This window comes from Typopeltis vanoorti, chromosome 6 (genome assembly GCF_054136105.1).
Source record: "Typopeltis vanoorti isolate ZY-2024b chromosome 6, IOZ_Tvanoo_1.0, whole genome shotgun sequence".
NCBI lineage: Eukaryota > Metazoa > Arthropoda > Arachnida > Uropygi > Thelyphonidae > Typopeltis > Typopeltis vanoorti.
The window spans coordinates 129,118,154-129,135,436 of record NC_143554.1 but is presented as its reverse complement, the minus strand read 5'-3'; the positions used below and the strand labels follow the sequence as shown (position 1 = coordinate 129,135,436).

Sequence of the window (17,283 nt, the reverse complement as noted above, 5' to 3'; positions counted from 1 at the left end):
TTGTGAAGGGAAAGCTTGATGAAGAACAAGATGAATTCAGGCCAAATACAGGTTATCAGGATCAGATTTTCTCTTTAAGACAAATAGTTGAGAAATCTTGGTAATATTACAAGGATTTGTATTTAAATTTTGTGTGTGAAATGTATTCATTGAGAAAATTAAAGAGAATATGTGAAACTGGAGAGAGAATGTATTAAGTGCTTTAAAAGTGAGTGCCTGTTAGGTGATGAGAATGCAACAAATACCGACTGTAAGATGGGAAAATGATGTTATTAATGTCGAATGTGCGGCAGTGGAAATAGATGAGAATGAAATGGATATTAATAAAGAAATATGTTGAAAGTTTATTTTTCACTTGGTTAGACTATAATAAATTTAGTTTAATCCTTTATCCAAGTGTGAGCAAACAAAGTTTGCACCTGAAAGTATCTTCAGGACTGTGGTAAGGTAGTACAACAATGGGCAACTCATTGCAAAGGTGGAGCAAGCTAACATCACTCCTATCTCAGTATCTCCCATAATGCAAAACACATATCCTTGTGGATATGTATAATGTTATGCATTAAGGGGAGGGCCACTCCCCAGACTAGTTTCAACCTTTATTGAGGTCTCTTCAGTGGGAGCCAGGCCCAGAAGTGGACCTCAATAAAGGTCGAAACTAGTCTGGATAGTGGCCCTCCCCTTAATGCATAACATTATACATATCCACAAGGAGATGTGTTTTGCATTATGGGAGATACTGAGATAGGAGTGATGTTAGCTTGCTCTACCTTTGCAATGAGTTTCCCGGTGTTGTACTACCTTACCCCAATCTTGAAGATACTTTCAGGTGCAAACTTTGTTTGCTCACACTTGGATAAAGGATTAAACTAAATTTATTGTAATAAAGAAATAGCGCACTTAAATGTTATCCTTCTTAGGATAAAGCGTGAAATTTAAAAATTGCATTCACGGCAAGAGTTTATCCGGGCTGAAAAAAAAAAAGAAAGGAGCTGGTGATCCAAAGGAATAATAAAGACCGACTGAACAAACGAGAAAAACAAGTTAAAGAGAAAATTATGTATGGAGACTCAATGATCAGGTGAGTACTTAACAAAACTGTGACAAAATCATGTTTTCCAGTTGCAAAAATTCATAATATTAGACACGTAATATACGTATATCATGTGTTAATGAATGTGAGATTGGGAATCAGCAACATAGAAGATGAAAACCAAATGCATTGAGTAAAGATATATCAAAAATTAAAAACAAAACCATATATAAAACAAAATTTATAAGACGATGAATTTAATGATTATACAATTTTAAAATATGAGCTAAAAGATGAATAACTGAATTAAAGATGTTTACAGTATAAATATCTTCATACTGTAAACCAGTGGCGCCCCGTACATAAGCACTGCGACACTGCAGCACCCCCAAGGATTAATAATTGGAATTGTTCGATTAACGCTTTAGATTACGAAAACAGATACACTGCGATCTAACGCAATGTCAGAATTATCACATTATATCACGTTCAACCAATCAAAGCCAGACTCGCCGACATTCGTTTGCACTTCTCATTGCACGTAACTAGTGAATCTGACACTGCTCTTTGGGCAGTGTATGCTTGCATGCATTATTCTTTATTGGTGCGTGTTCGTGGTGAGGGAGAACTATTTTTTGCAAATCTTATTTTATTCTGTTAAAATAACATAGAATTATTTATTTATTATAGATACAGGGCTGAATTATGACGAGTGTCACTGTTGAAAATATGAAAAGAATTTTATTTTTTCAATTATCATTACACGAAACAAATGCACTGCGATCTAACGCAGTGTGAGAATGATCGCGCCAATTGCAGCTAGACTAGCTGATATTTGTTTATGCTTGACACTGCTCGTTTGGGCAGTGTATCGATGCTTACGTTCCTGTATCGATGTGCATTATTTCTGTGAGATATGAAACTTTTATTATTGCTGTTTGTAAGTGGTGAGGGTGAAATATTTGTAATGAAGCAATTTTTTAACATGTAAATTTATTTATTAATAAATTGGTTACTGATTAGGAAAAAAATAATTTTTTTAAAATTTTATTTTGTGTATACAGCATGCCCACTTAAAATTTTCACTGGCCGCCACTGCTGTAAACAGAATAATTGTGTGATGTCTGGAAACAGACATCACACAGTTATATACAGTGGTGAGCTATGGAAATTTTAACAAAGTGCTCGCATCATTGAACAAACAATAACAAAAAAACTATGCCAACGCCATCTACTGCCGACCGCCACCACTAGTTTTTCCACAGACAATCACAAACATCTATGACCACGGCGGGATGTTCGTGAATGCAAATAGATATTTGCAGGGTGTTTATAAACAAAATAAATTTGTTTTGTTTACGATAGATGTTTTTATGAAAAACAATCTATAAATAATACATAAATATTATCTAAAACACTTTTATCTAAATATTATCCAAAAAATATCTGAAAATCTTTGATTCCGATCTAGCTACTCACTGATGAGATCTCAATAAAGATCGAAACCGGTCTGGGTATTGACCTCCTACCATAATGTATAACATCATACATCTCCTTGTACAGTGCTTCCCAAACTTCTGGATGTCAGGGCCCCCTTTACAAAAATTAAAATATTTCACGGCCCCCCTCGAAAAAAAATCGTAACAGAGATATATTATTATAATATTTATTGTATTTATATTCAATACAAAACATACACAGCGAATATTGCAAAAATTAAATGCATGTATTACATTTTTTGCCTCTTACCGTTTGGTTCTGAAGACAATGCGGGCTGTTCTGATAAAATATGAATTAGTCTTTTTTTTTTTTTTTTTTTTTTTTTTTTTTTTTTTTTTTTGAGTCTCTTTCTGCTTCTGATTGTTCGCAGGAATTTTTTTTTTTTTTTTTATCAGCCACTTCTCCATCTCAGGGTTAAATTTTTTTAACGTAGAATAGATCAAATAATATCACCACTTACCGATACTGGCACACCGCAGACTGATAACATGAAATTAGTGAATATTACCTGAATAAGGGAATCCCTGGACTAGGAACATTTTTCTCTTTTGTGACTTTTCTCCCTTTAAGGTAATTAATCCTAACGCGAAACAGACAGCAAAGGCAGGTTATTAAAACGTGCATATGATTGGTGCGGTATTAACAAAAGATCGCGCAACCAAAAGATAAAAGCATAGCTGACAATTGAGTTGAAATGCTAATTCTCTTCAACCGAATTCCATATGTGAAACTGCCATAACATTCGTTATATATATATATATTACTTAGTTTTAACACTTTTACGAATTTTAACACATTTGGTTGAATTTTATTGCTGCCTTGGGAAATCGAACTCACACACATCTAATTAATAACAATAGTTTTTAGTTAGATACTGTGTTTGCCCATGCAACATATGGTTTTGTTTCAGTCTATACAGCATAGTTTCTATACGAGGGGACATGTGATTCATTAATTAGTGTTTTTATCCCAGTTGTCTCTAATTGCACTATTTGTTGAGAAATATATTACACAGACTCCTCATACCTTATTGACTGGCATAATAAAAGGACTTGTTTTTATTGCCTCTGCAGTATAGTGGTTGTTACGGAGGGGTGTTGTTTACCACTGCAAGTGAGTTACTATCTCCCCACATGAACTTGTTTAAGCTTTTTTTCATGTGTGAAGTATATGCGAAACTTTTATTGGTAACAGAAAACTAGCTCGGATGACAGTGATATTATAAAACGAGTTTTGATATGTATATAAAATTTGGAAGATTTGGAGCTTTCTTGGAGAGCATTCAAAGTAAATACAATTAACCACTGCTTTGAAATGAAACATATGAATAAGCAATATTTACTAATATTCATTAAGCGCTGAAATACGCAGGAAGCAAAGTTTGTGAACCAACACCAATGTGTGAATTTTTGCATTAAAATATAAAAAATAACAAAAAAGAAATAATAAATAATAAAAGTTAAATATGTTTCTTTTAAAATAAAAAAATCTACTTAGTCTTAAAACATTTTCAATTTGTTTTCATTATTTCACGGCCCCCCTCAACAAAACCTACGGCCCCCAGTTTGGGAAGCGCTGTCCTAGTAGATGGGTTTTACATTATGGGAAATACTAAGAATAGCGATCAGAACTTTCTCCACCTTTGCTACGAGTTGCCCTAGTTTATACTACGTACTTTGGACTACGTGCTTTAGCTTACACTAATAGTCGCCGATACTTTTATAGTTTACTATATTCGGCATGAAACGCTTTGATTCCGATCTTTGAGTTTCTTATTCGGTTTTGAAACAGTGTGGGATTTAATATCCCATTAATTTAAATAATGTTTACATCGCCGAAATGAAGCCTATTGGCTCTTTATTAATTATGTAATCTAAAACACAGTAATATTGAAATACGTTATATTTCTCTTTTGTTTTTATACTTCAAGTGATAATCAATGGTACCAATCAAGGGGCATTATTTTATAGTCCTATTTATTTATATGTGATTACCAAAAGTGAATTGTTGTTTGTAAAATGGTAGTAACAGTAACTATAATATTTTATTTAATAAAATCACTTTCGAGATGATGAGACGATTTTACATGAAAAAAAAAGAAAAAAAAAAACTCCCTGTCTGGTGCACATTTACCCAGAAAAAAACTCTCTCCTTTACAGGTTAACATTTATAAACAATTACTTTAAGGAAATACTTATGACAACAGCTGCCACACCTTATTTCCTTCCTCCTTCACGTTTTGTGTTCTTCTAGGAGGATCTATAGCCGAGCAATGATTTTCTAGAAAATATTTGACATAGGGATTCGGATTAAATTCATTCAGGGGTTTCCCATTTATACATATTGTCATTAAATCCGAAATATGTTATAATGAGAGAAGATCTCTTCGTCGTTACGATATTATTCATCACGCTTAAAGCTCATTCGGCTTCAGCGCTGTAAACTGCAATTGTTGCCATAATCACTTTGGCTTTTTTAACCATGCTGGGAATTTCGTTTTGTAACTTTCCAGTCAAAGCCATTTCCACTAAATCCTTAAAATCGTTAATTTTAATTTCATATTTCAAAATAAAATTTAACGATCTTATTCTCTTTTTTCCTTCTAACCATGGACACATAACTTCCTTCATATTCCACGTTTCAAGATAACATACATTTAAAATGTTTTTCAATTCTTCATCTTCCAAATCCTCATAATTTTCATTTTTAAGTTTAAAATTTCTTTGCTGCATTAATCTGTCCTTTAAAGATATTATAAGAGGGTTTAGTGATGTTTCTCGCGGTAGTTTGGGAAATCTGATTTGCTTTCGCTTGCTATTCCTTCAAATTCTTTTGATTTTAACATGGTATCAATTTTAGATTCACAAGAACATACAGAATTTTTAAAATCATTAATTGCATTAATTGTTCGCATGATTAAGGAGTTAGCTCTTATAATACTTATATTGCGACTTTGTAGAGCTTCTGACAGATATGATAATTTCTGTAGGATGTCAATCATTAATGCTAGATCTTTTAAAAATTCAAATTGAGGAGCCGGTTTAAAAAGCCCTTATATTTATCATTCGATGCAAAATGCTTGCATAAAGCTGGGTAATTTCTCCACACAACAAGAGCCGTTCATAAACTGCAAGCTGTCCATCATGCTCCAAACACACGGCAGATCTTTAAAATTTCGATACCAAGGTCTTTTGCAATCGTATTTAATTCTTGTTGATTTTTTGGTGATTGATGATAAAAAAGCATATAATTTATCCATAAATATTTCAAAATTATTTATTTCCTTAATGTTTTTTATCGTATTATCTAATACTGATTGTAAATGATGAGCTACGCAATGCCAAATTACAATGTTGGGAAATTTTTGTAGAAGTTTGATTGCAACACCTGATTTTTTTCCTAACATTACACTAGCTCCATCAAAACAAAATGCAATGAGATGATTTTTTAAATAGTTATTAGAAAATCCATATGAATTTAAAGTAGCAATTATAGTAGCATGTATATATTTCGTGGTGGTATTTTCTAGTTCTACAAGATCTACAAAAATCATACATGGTTCGGTGAGCTCAACTTGTATATGAATAATTAAAACGCTTATTTTCTATAATAGCAGACGAATTGACAACATTATCGATTCGTCTTCTATTATAGAAATTTTGCAATTTTTTTTTCTATTATTTTGGAGAATATTTCTAATTTTATTTGTTTTGAAATATGTTCAACTATTCTAATTTCTGAGAATCTAGAATGCAATGATAATTCTAGATCAATACCATTTTTAATTTGCAGCTCGATTAAATCTGGTAAATCAGACATTGGTCGGTTTCTCTTAACCAATTTATAAAGAATTAAACATTTTTGAAGTTATCAAAATTTCTTTTTCATTTAGTTTGTCAATTAAATTTGGTAATATAGATTCGCTACATTCTTCATTTATTTTTATGATTTTATTATGAGCAAATGATTCATTATGTTTGGATAACTTTTTATGCAAAGATGTGGTTCTTGAGTCTGTAGTGTTTCCATTCGGTTCCATTTTCATTTTACCCATTCCTTTGATAGGTGACAAACTTTTTTTCTCCTTCAACACCCAAATTTTTATATTTTGAGCAAACACGATATCCTAACTTACCATATTTAACTTCTAACCACTTATACTGCGTTTAGAATGATGCTTGTTTCTCGTTCCAGCAATCAGGTAAATGATTTTCTTTTTCTCCTCCAACTTGTTGCATCTTCATTGAATCAATGTGCATATTATCTTCAACTTCTTTTTCAAGCAGTAGAATCAACAGAATCACTTTTCGTTATTTTTTTTCCCAAAAAAATTTAATGAATTTCACTATCTTTTCATGTTTCACAGGTAAAAATACTTTTACAATTATAAAAATAAAATTTGCTGAATATACAGTTTTTAAATTTATTATTATTTTTAAATTTTAAACACAAACAATTGTTATACATCAGTGTACTGATGAACACAGAACTAATGTCCAGTGGAACAACCCGCTGATGACAGTTTTACAAACATTTGATTGTCTACTGGTTTTACCATACGATTGGCTACCAGAAGGGAGAAGGTTAAAGATAGAGCATGCTATCTTTATTTATTTTCAAACTTCCGTTATAGAGGAGTTGAAACAATAATTCCAAATAATCTATACACTGCCGAATAGAATAATTTTTGTTAAGTTACCGTACGAGTTTGTGGCTTAATATATTTTTAAAGAAAATATTTTTTTTAAATAAAAAGTAAACAAGAAGAACAAGGGGCTCGCAAATTTGAGAAAAATTTAACAAAGGGCTCGCGTGAGCCCCTTATAGCTCGCCACTGATTATATATACTGCTGGCTGGTTATCTTGACTACAATTAATAGCCTTTAAAATAAAAAAAGTTCCTACGAAATCCAATCCCTAACTGTCTTAATTTATTTATTGTAGTTATCTTCATAACTGTGCTTCTCTGAAGAAGCTCTTTTACCTTTCCCATCCCTTAGAAGAAAATACTATATAATTTTAACATGTATGTATAATTATCGTGTCATTTTACGATGTCCTGCATTGAAAACTTCTATGTAATAATTATTATTGTTGTTGTACATGTACCTCCTTTGAGCCCAAAAACTCATTGCAGGAGACCCAAACTATCCATACAATCTATCATACCTTTCCTTGAACCCATCAACAGATAAAACACTCTGGTAATCCATTCCATTTCATTCACAACTATCCAAGTGAAAAATCTAGTCATCGCACCTCTACTAACCACACCCAGGGATGACTGCTTGTTCTGCCCCCCCCCCCTCTGGCTAAGTACTGAAACCTTTTCCCCTGTATCAATCCTATAAATCCCTTTAAGTAACTTAAACATTTCTATCATATGGGCTCTCTTTCACCTATCAACCTACTTCTGTAATCCATATACCCTCAGTCTATCCTCGTAAGGAATATTCCATAGACCACTCACCATCTTGGTTGCTCGCCTCTGAATCCTCTCCACCACTTCCTCATCCCCAGGAAACCAAATCTGAGGACAGTAAGCGAGATGTGGACTTATAAAGAGGAATAACAACTTCCATATCTCCACTTGTTATTGTGTTCTTTAATAGACAAGTAATCTTATGAGCTACCTTAGCAGTATGTCCTCAACTTCACCTTTCTGTCTACCACACCCCTAAATCAATAGCTTCATCTATTTCCTGGAGTACAGTTCTATCAGTGTGGTACATTGCTTGTAATCTATTTATCCCAAAATGCATAACTGTACATTTCTCCACATTAAACTAGTTCCCATCATTTTTTGCCCATATTGACAGCCTGTTTTAAATCTCCACATTGTCCTGATTAATATTAACCTAATTTTGCATCATCATCAGCAAACAACTGAATATTTCCTTTCAGGTTATTTCCTATACCATATATGTACAAATTAAACAGTAGTTGTCCCTAGCACCTTGTGATACACCACTAGTCACCTGCTTTCTGCTGGATTCTTTACCTTCGTATATCACTTTTGGATATCTGTCCAGCAGCCACTCTCTTATCCAAATAACCAGTGTCATATCCATCTCCATTTGTTCTAATTTGCTTAACAAAGTTCCATGTAATATTCTGTCAAATGCATTTGCAATATGGAGCTGAATCATAGTGTAGCCATTTCATTTATCCACCTCAGCTGTCACTATTATAAGAAGTTAGACAATTACTAAAGCATGATCTGCCCTTTCCAAGCCATGTTATACATCATAGAGTATCATATTCTTATCCACCCATTCTTGGGTTCTCTTTTGGACCAATTTTCCACTACTTTTAGCACCAATCCTGAGATACTCATTGGTCTATAGTTTGCTATTCCAGTCTTTGAACCTTCCTTATGTTAGTGAATATTTCATCATCTTTCTGCTTCCTTGAAGCTCTACCAGAGCTGAGACTTAAAGGGCCTAGTCAGAGACATTGCCAGTTCCCTTGCACATGTGCAAAACACAAGCTGATATCCCATCTAATCCCAAAGCTATATTTACTTTGAGATTCTGCAATATCCTAAGAATCTCCAATTTATCAACATAAGTGTCTGTCACATCATTAGCCTCACTTGGATGATATACTGTTGCAAAGTGGTCACTCAGGAACTCAGCTATTTTATCTGCTTCTGTTACCTTGTCACAATCAGCACTCATTAAGTTTATTCTTCCATAGTCATTCTTCCTCTTACTTGCTATGTAACAAAAGAACTCTTTGGGATTTCCTTTGGCCTGCACAGCTAGTTTCTTCTCGTAATCTGATTTTTCCTTCCTTACTATGTTGGTCACCTTTCTTTGCCTAATCCTTGTACTGTTTGAGTTTGCTGCTCACCTTTCTCCTTACATACACTCCACAGCATTTTATTTTTCTGTAGTTCATTCTTAATGATATTACTCATCCATCTAACTCCTACCTGACTAACCCTTCTTACCTTAGATATGCAATTTAATATTGCTTCCTCTTGTTGTCCCTTAATTATCTCCCATTCACTACTAATATCCTTCCGTGGCAGTGTTTTATGCCATGGCACAGCTTCAAACAACTTCCCAAGCCTGTCATAATCACCTGCCTTGTAGTTCCATATATAATCCTTCTTGACAGAATATTCCTCATGTTTTACAATCTTCCAAATCAAGATCACATAGTCATTTCCCCAGTCAGATGCAATGTATCATGTATATCAAATCTCTGAATATAATGGAAGTTAAGCCATGTTAAGTACTATTTGATATATTAATTTTTGTACACACAATATTAAATAGCTTATAATAGTATATTTCCTTTCTTTACAGGACCTAGACCGCCAAAGCATGTTATCATTAATATGCCTTCCAAGAAACGAAAGATTTTGGAGCCGTCCCACATGCTATCCATGCAAGATTCAAAAAATAAAAACATCCTAGAAAAAAAGGTGAAAAGTAAAGATGGTAGGGAAAAAACAGTAAAATCTGATTTAAATTCAAGTTCATTGCAATTACTTACAGACTCTGGAAAATCTTATGAGAAGTTTCCTTCAGATACTAATGAGATTGTAGATCCTGCAGTTTCTTCACCGAGTCACAATGAGAAATTGCAAAGCAGAAAAAAAAGAAAGATACAAATAATAGATTCTGATGATAGCTTGGACTTTCAAGCTTGGGACAGTGTTAAAAACGTTGTACAAATAAACAAATGTTCTGATTCTTTGAATAGGACAACAGCAGAAACAGTTACAGTAAGTGATGATAGTGAAGATTAAAATCATATTATATAAATGTCATGGTGTAGAGTATATTGTATATACTATTTTGCATAAAATGCTGTATAAGACTTAAACAGGCTCTGGATTTTTCCTCTTTATGCATAATAACATTCATGGTGTCATATTTGTGAGCTACATTGTCTATTCACTTTGCATTTTTACATTGTTTGAGTTATCGCTGTTTTTTTTTTTTCTTCATCATATAATCATTGTTGCTCACATTGATGTTATAATAAACTTGGTGCAATGTCGAATTTTATTCTGCAAAGGGTTGAGAATGATTTGGAGAACCATTCTTATTTTTTCTTTATGTACGTAGAAAGAGAGAGAAAATCATTAATAGAGAATAAGAGCATATTTTTTGTTTCTTTACATGTTATTTCATCTTAATTTTTAGTCTGATATACCAATATGGATTCTCAAGAAATGTATTTACAATGAGTGAGAACTTAGTATGGAAGGTATCAATATGAATGATGGCATTAGGAGTTTGGAAAAGAATAACGAGAATACAGTAATGCCCTATCTTATGACATTTCACTTTAGGTGATCTGCTGCTCTTATGAAATTATTAAATTTCATAATGATGGTGTATCAAGCACTGAGATAGGCTGCAGGCTAAACTTACCTCACTACTATTGTTACAGTTGTTAAAAACAAGATAAAGTTCTCAGTGAAGTGAAAAGTGTTACACCAGTAGTGCTTTTTACTTGCTGTATCCTTAACCCGTTACTTTTTCATTTGCAAAAATTATTCTACAATTTTCTTTTACATAACTAACATAAATAAATGCTTTATTTACATCATTTACTCACATAACTGTATATGACTGCTTTAAAATATTATGTAACCATTGCATGCAACTATAAGTGATCAGAAAATAATAAAATTAGTTTAATCCTTTATCCAAGTGTGAGCAAACAAAGTTTGCGCCTGAAGTATCTTCAGGACTAGGGTAAGGTGATACAACACCAGGGCAACTCGTTGCAAAGGTGGAGAAAGCTACCAACACTCCTATCTCAGTATCTCCTATAATGCAAAACACATCTCCATGCGGATATGTCTAATGTTATGCATTAAGGGAAGGGCCACTACCTAGACTAGTTTCGACCTTTATTGAGGTCTCTTCAGTGGGAGCCAGGCCCTAGTGGAGATACCAGGCAGAAGCATTAGCAGATCATCTCTACCTATAGGAGTTGCCAAATGGTGTGCCACCCTTTTTTAATAAATTACTCTGGATTTAGAGAAAGATGTTGAAAGTTTATTTTTCACTTGGTTAGAGTATAATAAAATTAGTTTAATCCTCCACCTTTGCAACGAGTTGCCCTGGTGTTGTATCACCTTACCCTAGTCCTGAAGATACTTCAGGCGCAAACTTTGTTTGCTCACACTTGGATAAAGGATTAAACTAATTTTATTATACTCTAACCAAGTGAAAAATAAACTTTCAACATCTTTCTCTAAATCCAGAGTAATTTATTAAAAAAGGGTGGCACACCATTTGGCAACTCCTATAGGTAGAGATGATCTGCTAATGCTTCTGCCTGGTATCTCCACTAGGGCCTGGCTCCCACTGAAGAGACCTCAATAAAGGTCGAAACTAGTCTGGGTAGTGGCCCTTCCCTTAATGCATAACATTAGACATATCCGCATGGAGATGTGTTTTGCATTATAGGAGATACTGAGATAGGAGTGTTGGTAGCTTTCTCCACCTTTGCAATGAGTTGCCCTGGTGTTGTATCACCTTACCCTAGTCCTGAAGATACTTCAGGCGCAAACTTTGTTTGCTCACACTTGGATAAAGGATTAAACTAATTTTATTATACTCTAACCAAGTGAAAAATAAACTTTCAAGTGATCAGAAAAAAAAAGTCAGTGATTCACTATGACAAATTTGCTATTTCACTTTCACAGTGGTCTGGAACCTAACATGTCATATGACTGGGATACACCCTGTATAATGTTCTTTAGGGATTTCATCCTGAAAGTTATTGAAACAGAGCTAGTTAACCTGCTCTCTTAACAGTATGTGTTTGAGAAGGACAATTAAAATTACTTAGCTGTCTGGAGGAAAGTCCTAGTCCTAATGCCTTTACTAACCAGATACTTACACTCAATTTCCAGATATCCCCTTATTCTAACCCATCTGGTCAAATGTCAAAAATTTCCTATATATATATATATATATATCAATCATATAGATCCTTTTTAGTAACTTAAATATTTCTGTCATATCCCTGTTTTCTGCCTTCCAACTTCTGCATCCCACCAACCCTCTGTCTATCCTTGTGGAGCATTCCAGGTTTCATCAAATTCAGTCCATCAGTCTATATACTGCATACCATTCTTTCCAGTGGCATAGCTAGGATGGGGCGGTCTGCCCCGGGCAGCACTTAGAACCTTTTTTGAACTTTTGCAGTTAATTCTAAAATACAGTCTCGAGAACTCAGTTCCAAATATTGTAATACTACTGTGAATTTTCTTCACAATTGCTGTAAGTGTTGCTAGTTGTGATAGGAGTTTATCTAAATAAAATTTGATTAAGAATTACCTACTTTACTATGAAATAGACTTTGCCATTGTCATTGACGATTTTGCTAACAGAAAAGCAAGAAAAATAACATTTTAGAATGTTGAAATTAAAGTTTTACTTAAAAAATAAACATATTGTTTTAATTTAGTTACCTATATGTTGTTTTGACTTTTTGTAGTATTTTGGGTGTGTATTGAGAGGGGCAGCAAACTCAGGGACTGCCCCGGGTGACAACAGCTCTAGCTACACCACTGATTCTTTCTACAACCTACATATTGACTCATTTGCAATCATTGTCCTCCTCCACCTCATTTTGCATCTACCATAGCATGGCAGCAAACTTATAATCTTTACTCTCTCTCACCCTTCTTTTTCATTTCTTCTATTAACATTTTCAGTATGATACAGTGGAGAGAGAGGGCAAAGAATAATGTTAAAGATGATATCAGGACTGTAGAATGTAGATTATGAGGGCAGAATGAGAATTTGTGGACTGCATAGCAAACGGGAGAAAGAGGGGGGGGAGGATATGATAAAGATCTTCCAACTTCTGAAAAGGTCATATACCATTAGAATTAAGGGAGGGTGGTGAGAGGATGAGAGAGCATCCATAATAGTTGAAAATGAGTGAAATCAGGAAAGAGGGTAAGAAAGGTGTGATTGGAATAGCTTGCGTTGGAAGTAGTAATTGAGATAGTGTGAATGAATTCAAGTGAAGATATGACAGATGGTGTGAGTGATATATGGCCTCCCTTAATGAGTCTCTGACTTCCTGGATATCTCTTGTAATAATAATAATAATAAACTTTAATATCTTCTCTCATACCATAATTCTCACCTTTCAACTCATGCCTGCCAAAAGCACTCCTCTTTCATTTTATTTACATCCTCCCAGCCTCACTGATATCATTAATTTTTACAATAGGGAAATAAGATTTATTTGCATCCTCCTAAAGTGCTTCAGTGATCATAAAATCCCCATAAAACTCACTTTGTCAACTTTCCTTTTTTTTTTTTACCTTGCACCCCCCCCCCTTCTCTTTCTTGTCAGCATTATCACTTTCCTGACTTTTTTGCAATTGCTCAAACTCATGCTTTGTCTTGTGAAGGATTAATAATTGCAAGGAACTGAGGTGTGCTTGTTTGGTATAGTTAGAACAGTAACCAACTAAAACAATGAGGTCAGTATATTATGCTTGTTCATTGCATTTATTTTATGGCCAGTTTTCCTGTTTTACAGGATATGAAAAGCAAAGTTTTTGAGATAAAAAAAAAAATTGGCACTGAAATGAGCTAATGGTATGAAACATTAGCTCACCTTCAGATGAAAAGTCTTTATAAAGGTACCTTACAACTGTGCTGCAGGCTGTGGTTATGAATCATGCAGTTGAAATGTGTATTAAGAGTTGCTTTGAATTTGTGGATGAATTAGATAAACTTGAGGATAGGAGAGCTGGTTGCTGAGAATGGTATGCACCTGATTGTGAGTGTGAAATCGGGTAGATTTCCATTTATGTAATGCAAGAAAACAAGGTTTAGATAGTATGGGCTTACTCGAACCTCTTCCCATACATGGTACTAACATACTATAAGTTAACCAACCAGCTTCTTGCATATGGATCTGATATAATAAAAAAAAAATAATGATGATAATAAAATAACAGAAGAAATGCGTATATAGTTTATATTTTGGATGATAGGGTACCACATGACAGACTACTGTTGAAAATGAGGTGATAGTCATTTGTGGTAGTTTGGTTACAAGGATGGTAACAAAACTACCAGTTAACTTTAGAAGCCAGTGAGTTGTGTATGGATAGTAGCATTGCAAAAAAGAAAAGTAACAAGTGGATATCACTGAGTTCTGTCCTGTGATCATGTTTAATTTATATATATCACTGATACAGTTTGAAGTTTGAGAGGTCATATTCATTTGTTGATGATGAAATTAGGGGCAATGCCAGGCCCGATGTGTTGCTACAAGAAGATTTTAATAGGTTGATATTTTGGGGATGTTGAATAACTGGGATGTCACTTCAACATCCATAAATATAAAATCAAGCACTTCAACTACAGAAGGTGGAATGAGGTTTATTGTATTGGCAGAGCTTTGCTTCAGGAAGTGAGGGATCTGGAGAAGAGAACTGAAGGTTAGGATACACATTGCAAAAGTGGTGAATGTTATCCAGAAAATTGCTGCTATAATGAAAGAATGCTTTACACAGTTCCCTATAACCTTGTCACCATCCACTGTATAAAGCATAATCAGGCTACATTTGGATTTCTGTGTACAAATCGGGTCACCAAGTTATATGAATGATAAGTAATCATTTGAAAAAGTGCAGAGGTGAGTAACTGTCTCAGGACTGTGGAGTGAGTATGAGGGCACATTATGAAAGTGTGGTCTACAGATCTTGATTGATAGGTGAAGTGATATGATTGAGATATAAGTTGGTGAGAAGAGCCAGTAAGATACATACATACATTTAGGGGAATTATTGCACAGGGCAATAGTGATTGAAGAACAAGAGGTAATCCTTGGAAATTGCAGTTACAAACGAATGTACCTGGATTAACCACTCAGACTTCACTCCTGCTCTGCTAATGCAGCTGTTCATTGTGCAGCTCAGTCCATTAGGAGATTTAGCAATAGAAAGAAATCCATCAGAATGTGCTATATTTCAAAAAAAAAAAAAAAAAAAACATCTTCCAGTGCCTTAAAATTACAGGTTTGGGGATTCAAAACAAAATCCATCCCCTTATAAAGGAATTTACACCATCTACAGAAATTTTATGATGGACTATTCTTTATCTGTTGAATCTATTCTTTCTTCAGTTAACACACACCAAAAATGAAAGATAAGTAATATTATTTATTTAAGGCCATATATTTCAGCCTGAATATTACAGGTGTTAGATCCTGAATGAAGGAATCCTGCAAAGAAATCATTCATTCAGGGTTTATAACTTTTGATTTAAATTTAAAGTGTGTTGATCTTTTAACTTGAGTTTCCTTATTTAGTATTGAGATAAGTTGAATGCCTGAATTTCTTAGTGTATTTTGCTTTGATATTCCAATAAACATGGAATATCAAAGCTATGCTTTTATCTTTCGGTTGGGCGATCTTTTGTTAATACCGCACCAATCATATGCACGTTTTAATAACCTGCCTTTGCTGTCTGTTTCGCGTTAGGCTTAATTACCGTAAAGGGAGAAAAGTCACAAAAGAGAAAAATGTTCTTGGTCTGGGGATTCCCTTATTCAGATATTATTCACTAATTTAATGTTATCAGTCTGTGGTGTGCCAGTATTGCTAAGTGGTCATATTATTTGATCTATTCTACGTTAAAAAATTTTACCCTGAGATGTATAAGTGGCTGATAAAAAAATAAAAAAATTTCCCGCGAACAATCAGAAGAAGCAGAAACAGACTCAAAAAAAAGGACAGTATTTCATATTTCACCAGAACAGCCCGCATCTCTTTAGAACCAAATGGTAAGAGGCAAAAAATATAATATATGCATTTGATTTTTGCAATATTCGCTGTGTATGTTTTGTATTGAATATAAATACAATAAATATTATAATAATGTATCTCTCTATTGCGATTTTTTTTCGAGGGGAGCCGTGAAATATTTTAATTTTTGCAAAGGGGGCCCTGATATCCAGAAGTTTGGGAAGAACTGTTGTAGACTGCATAAAGATGTTTCATTCTTGCTTCTTTTGATTTACTTCTTGCAAATGATTCAATTTCGCATTTAGATTATTTATTTTCTGGGCTTCCTTCTAGTGACTGTTTTCGTTCTTCTGCTGCTTTAAGTTTGGTTTCAATCTATTCTACAGAGATATTTTTAGGTGGTGTTGGAGGTAATCTTGGTGAATCCATTGTTGGTTCAGCCTAGCACCAGCTCGTACTTCGTTCCTCCCTTTGATTGTCCTGAGGCATGCACTTCAGTAGGTTCAGAAGACATGGTGAAAATGCTTCTTACAGACCTCACACCTACTCCCTATAAGAGAATAAAAGGCGTTAGCTGATTTATTGTTTTCTTTATTTTTATAATAATAATAATAATAATAACAATAATAATAATAAGCAGTGGGGGCTCGGGGTTTGAAATTGGGGGTGCTGCAACTTTCGAAATATACATACACACTGTAAGTACAGTGTATACGTGTTCGGATAAAATATCAAAATTTTGGTAAAAATTTTTAAAAAAAATTAAACATGAAAAAATATTGTTTATTATCGATAAAATTATACAGCTTGGTATAATTCAAAATTACTTAAAAATAAAATATATTCTTTTAATTGTAAATAAAGGAATGGATTTACAGTTTTTGGACATTACAATTAAATCCTTTAATTTTAATGTCCAAATATTTAAAGAGACGGAGTAAACACGATAAGTATTACGAACACTCTGCTACTTGTGCAAACTGTATATAAACAA

At 33.8% G+C, this 17,283-nt stretch overlaps 1 protein-coding gene across 6 annotated transcripts in view; it reads left to right on the top strand.

The window, feature by feature from the left end:
* Nucleotides 1–10,552, top strand: part of LOC150105935 (ATP-dependent DNA helicase Q1-like) — a 180,693-nt gene extending 170,141 nt beyond the window's left edge. For all 6 annotated transcript variants that reach the window (XM_090393701.1, XM_090393703.1, XM_090393698.1 and 3 more), the window contains exon 13: nucleotides 9,850–10,552. In XM_090393701.1, the coding sequence (XP_090249827.1) occupies nucleotides 9,850–10,295 (446 nt within the window). In that variant the 3' untranslated portion in view covers nucleotides 10,296–10,552. The remainder of the gene's footprint in view (nucleotides 1–9,849) is intronic.
* Nucleotides 10,553–17,283: the final 6,731 nt, after the last annotated feature.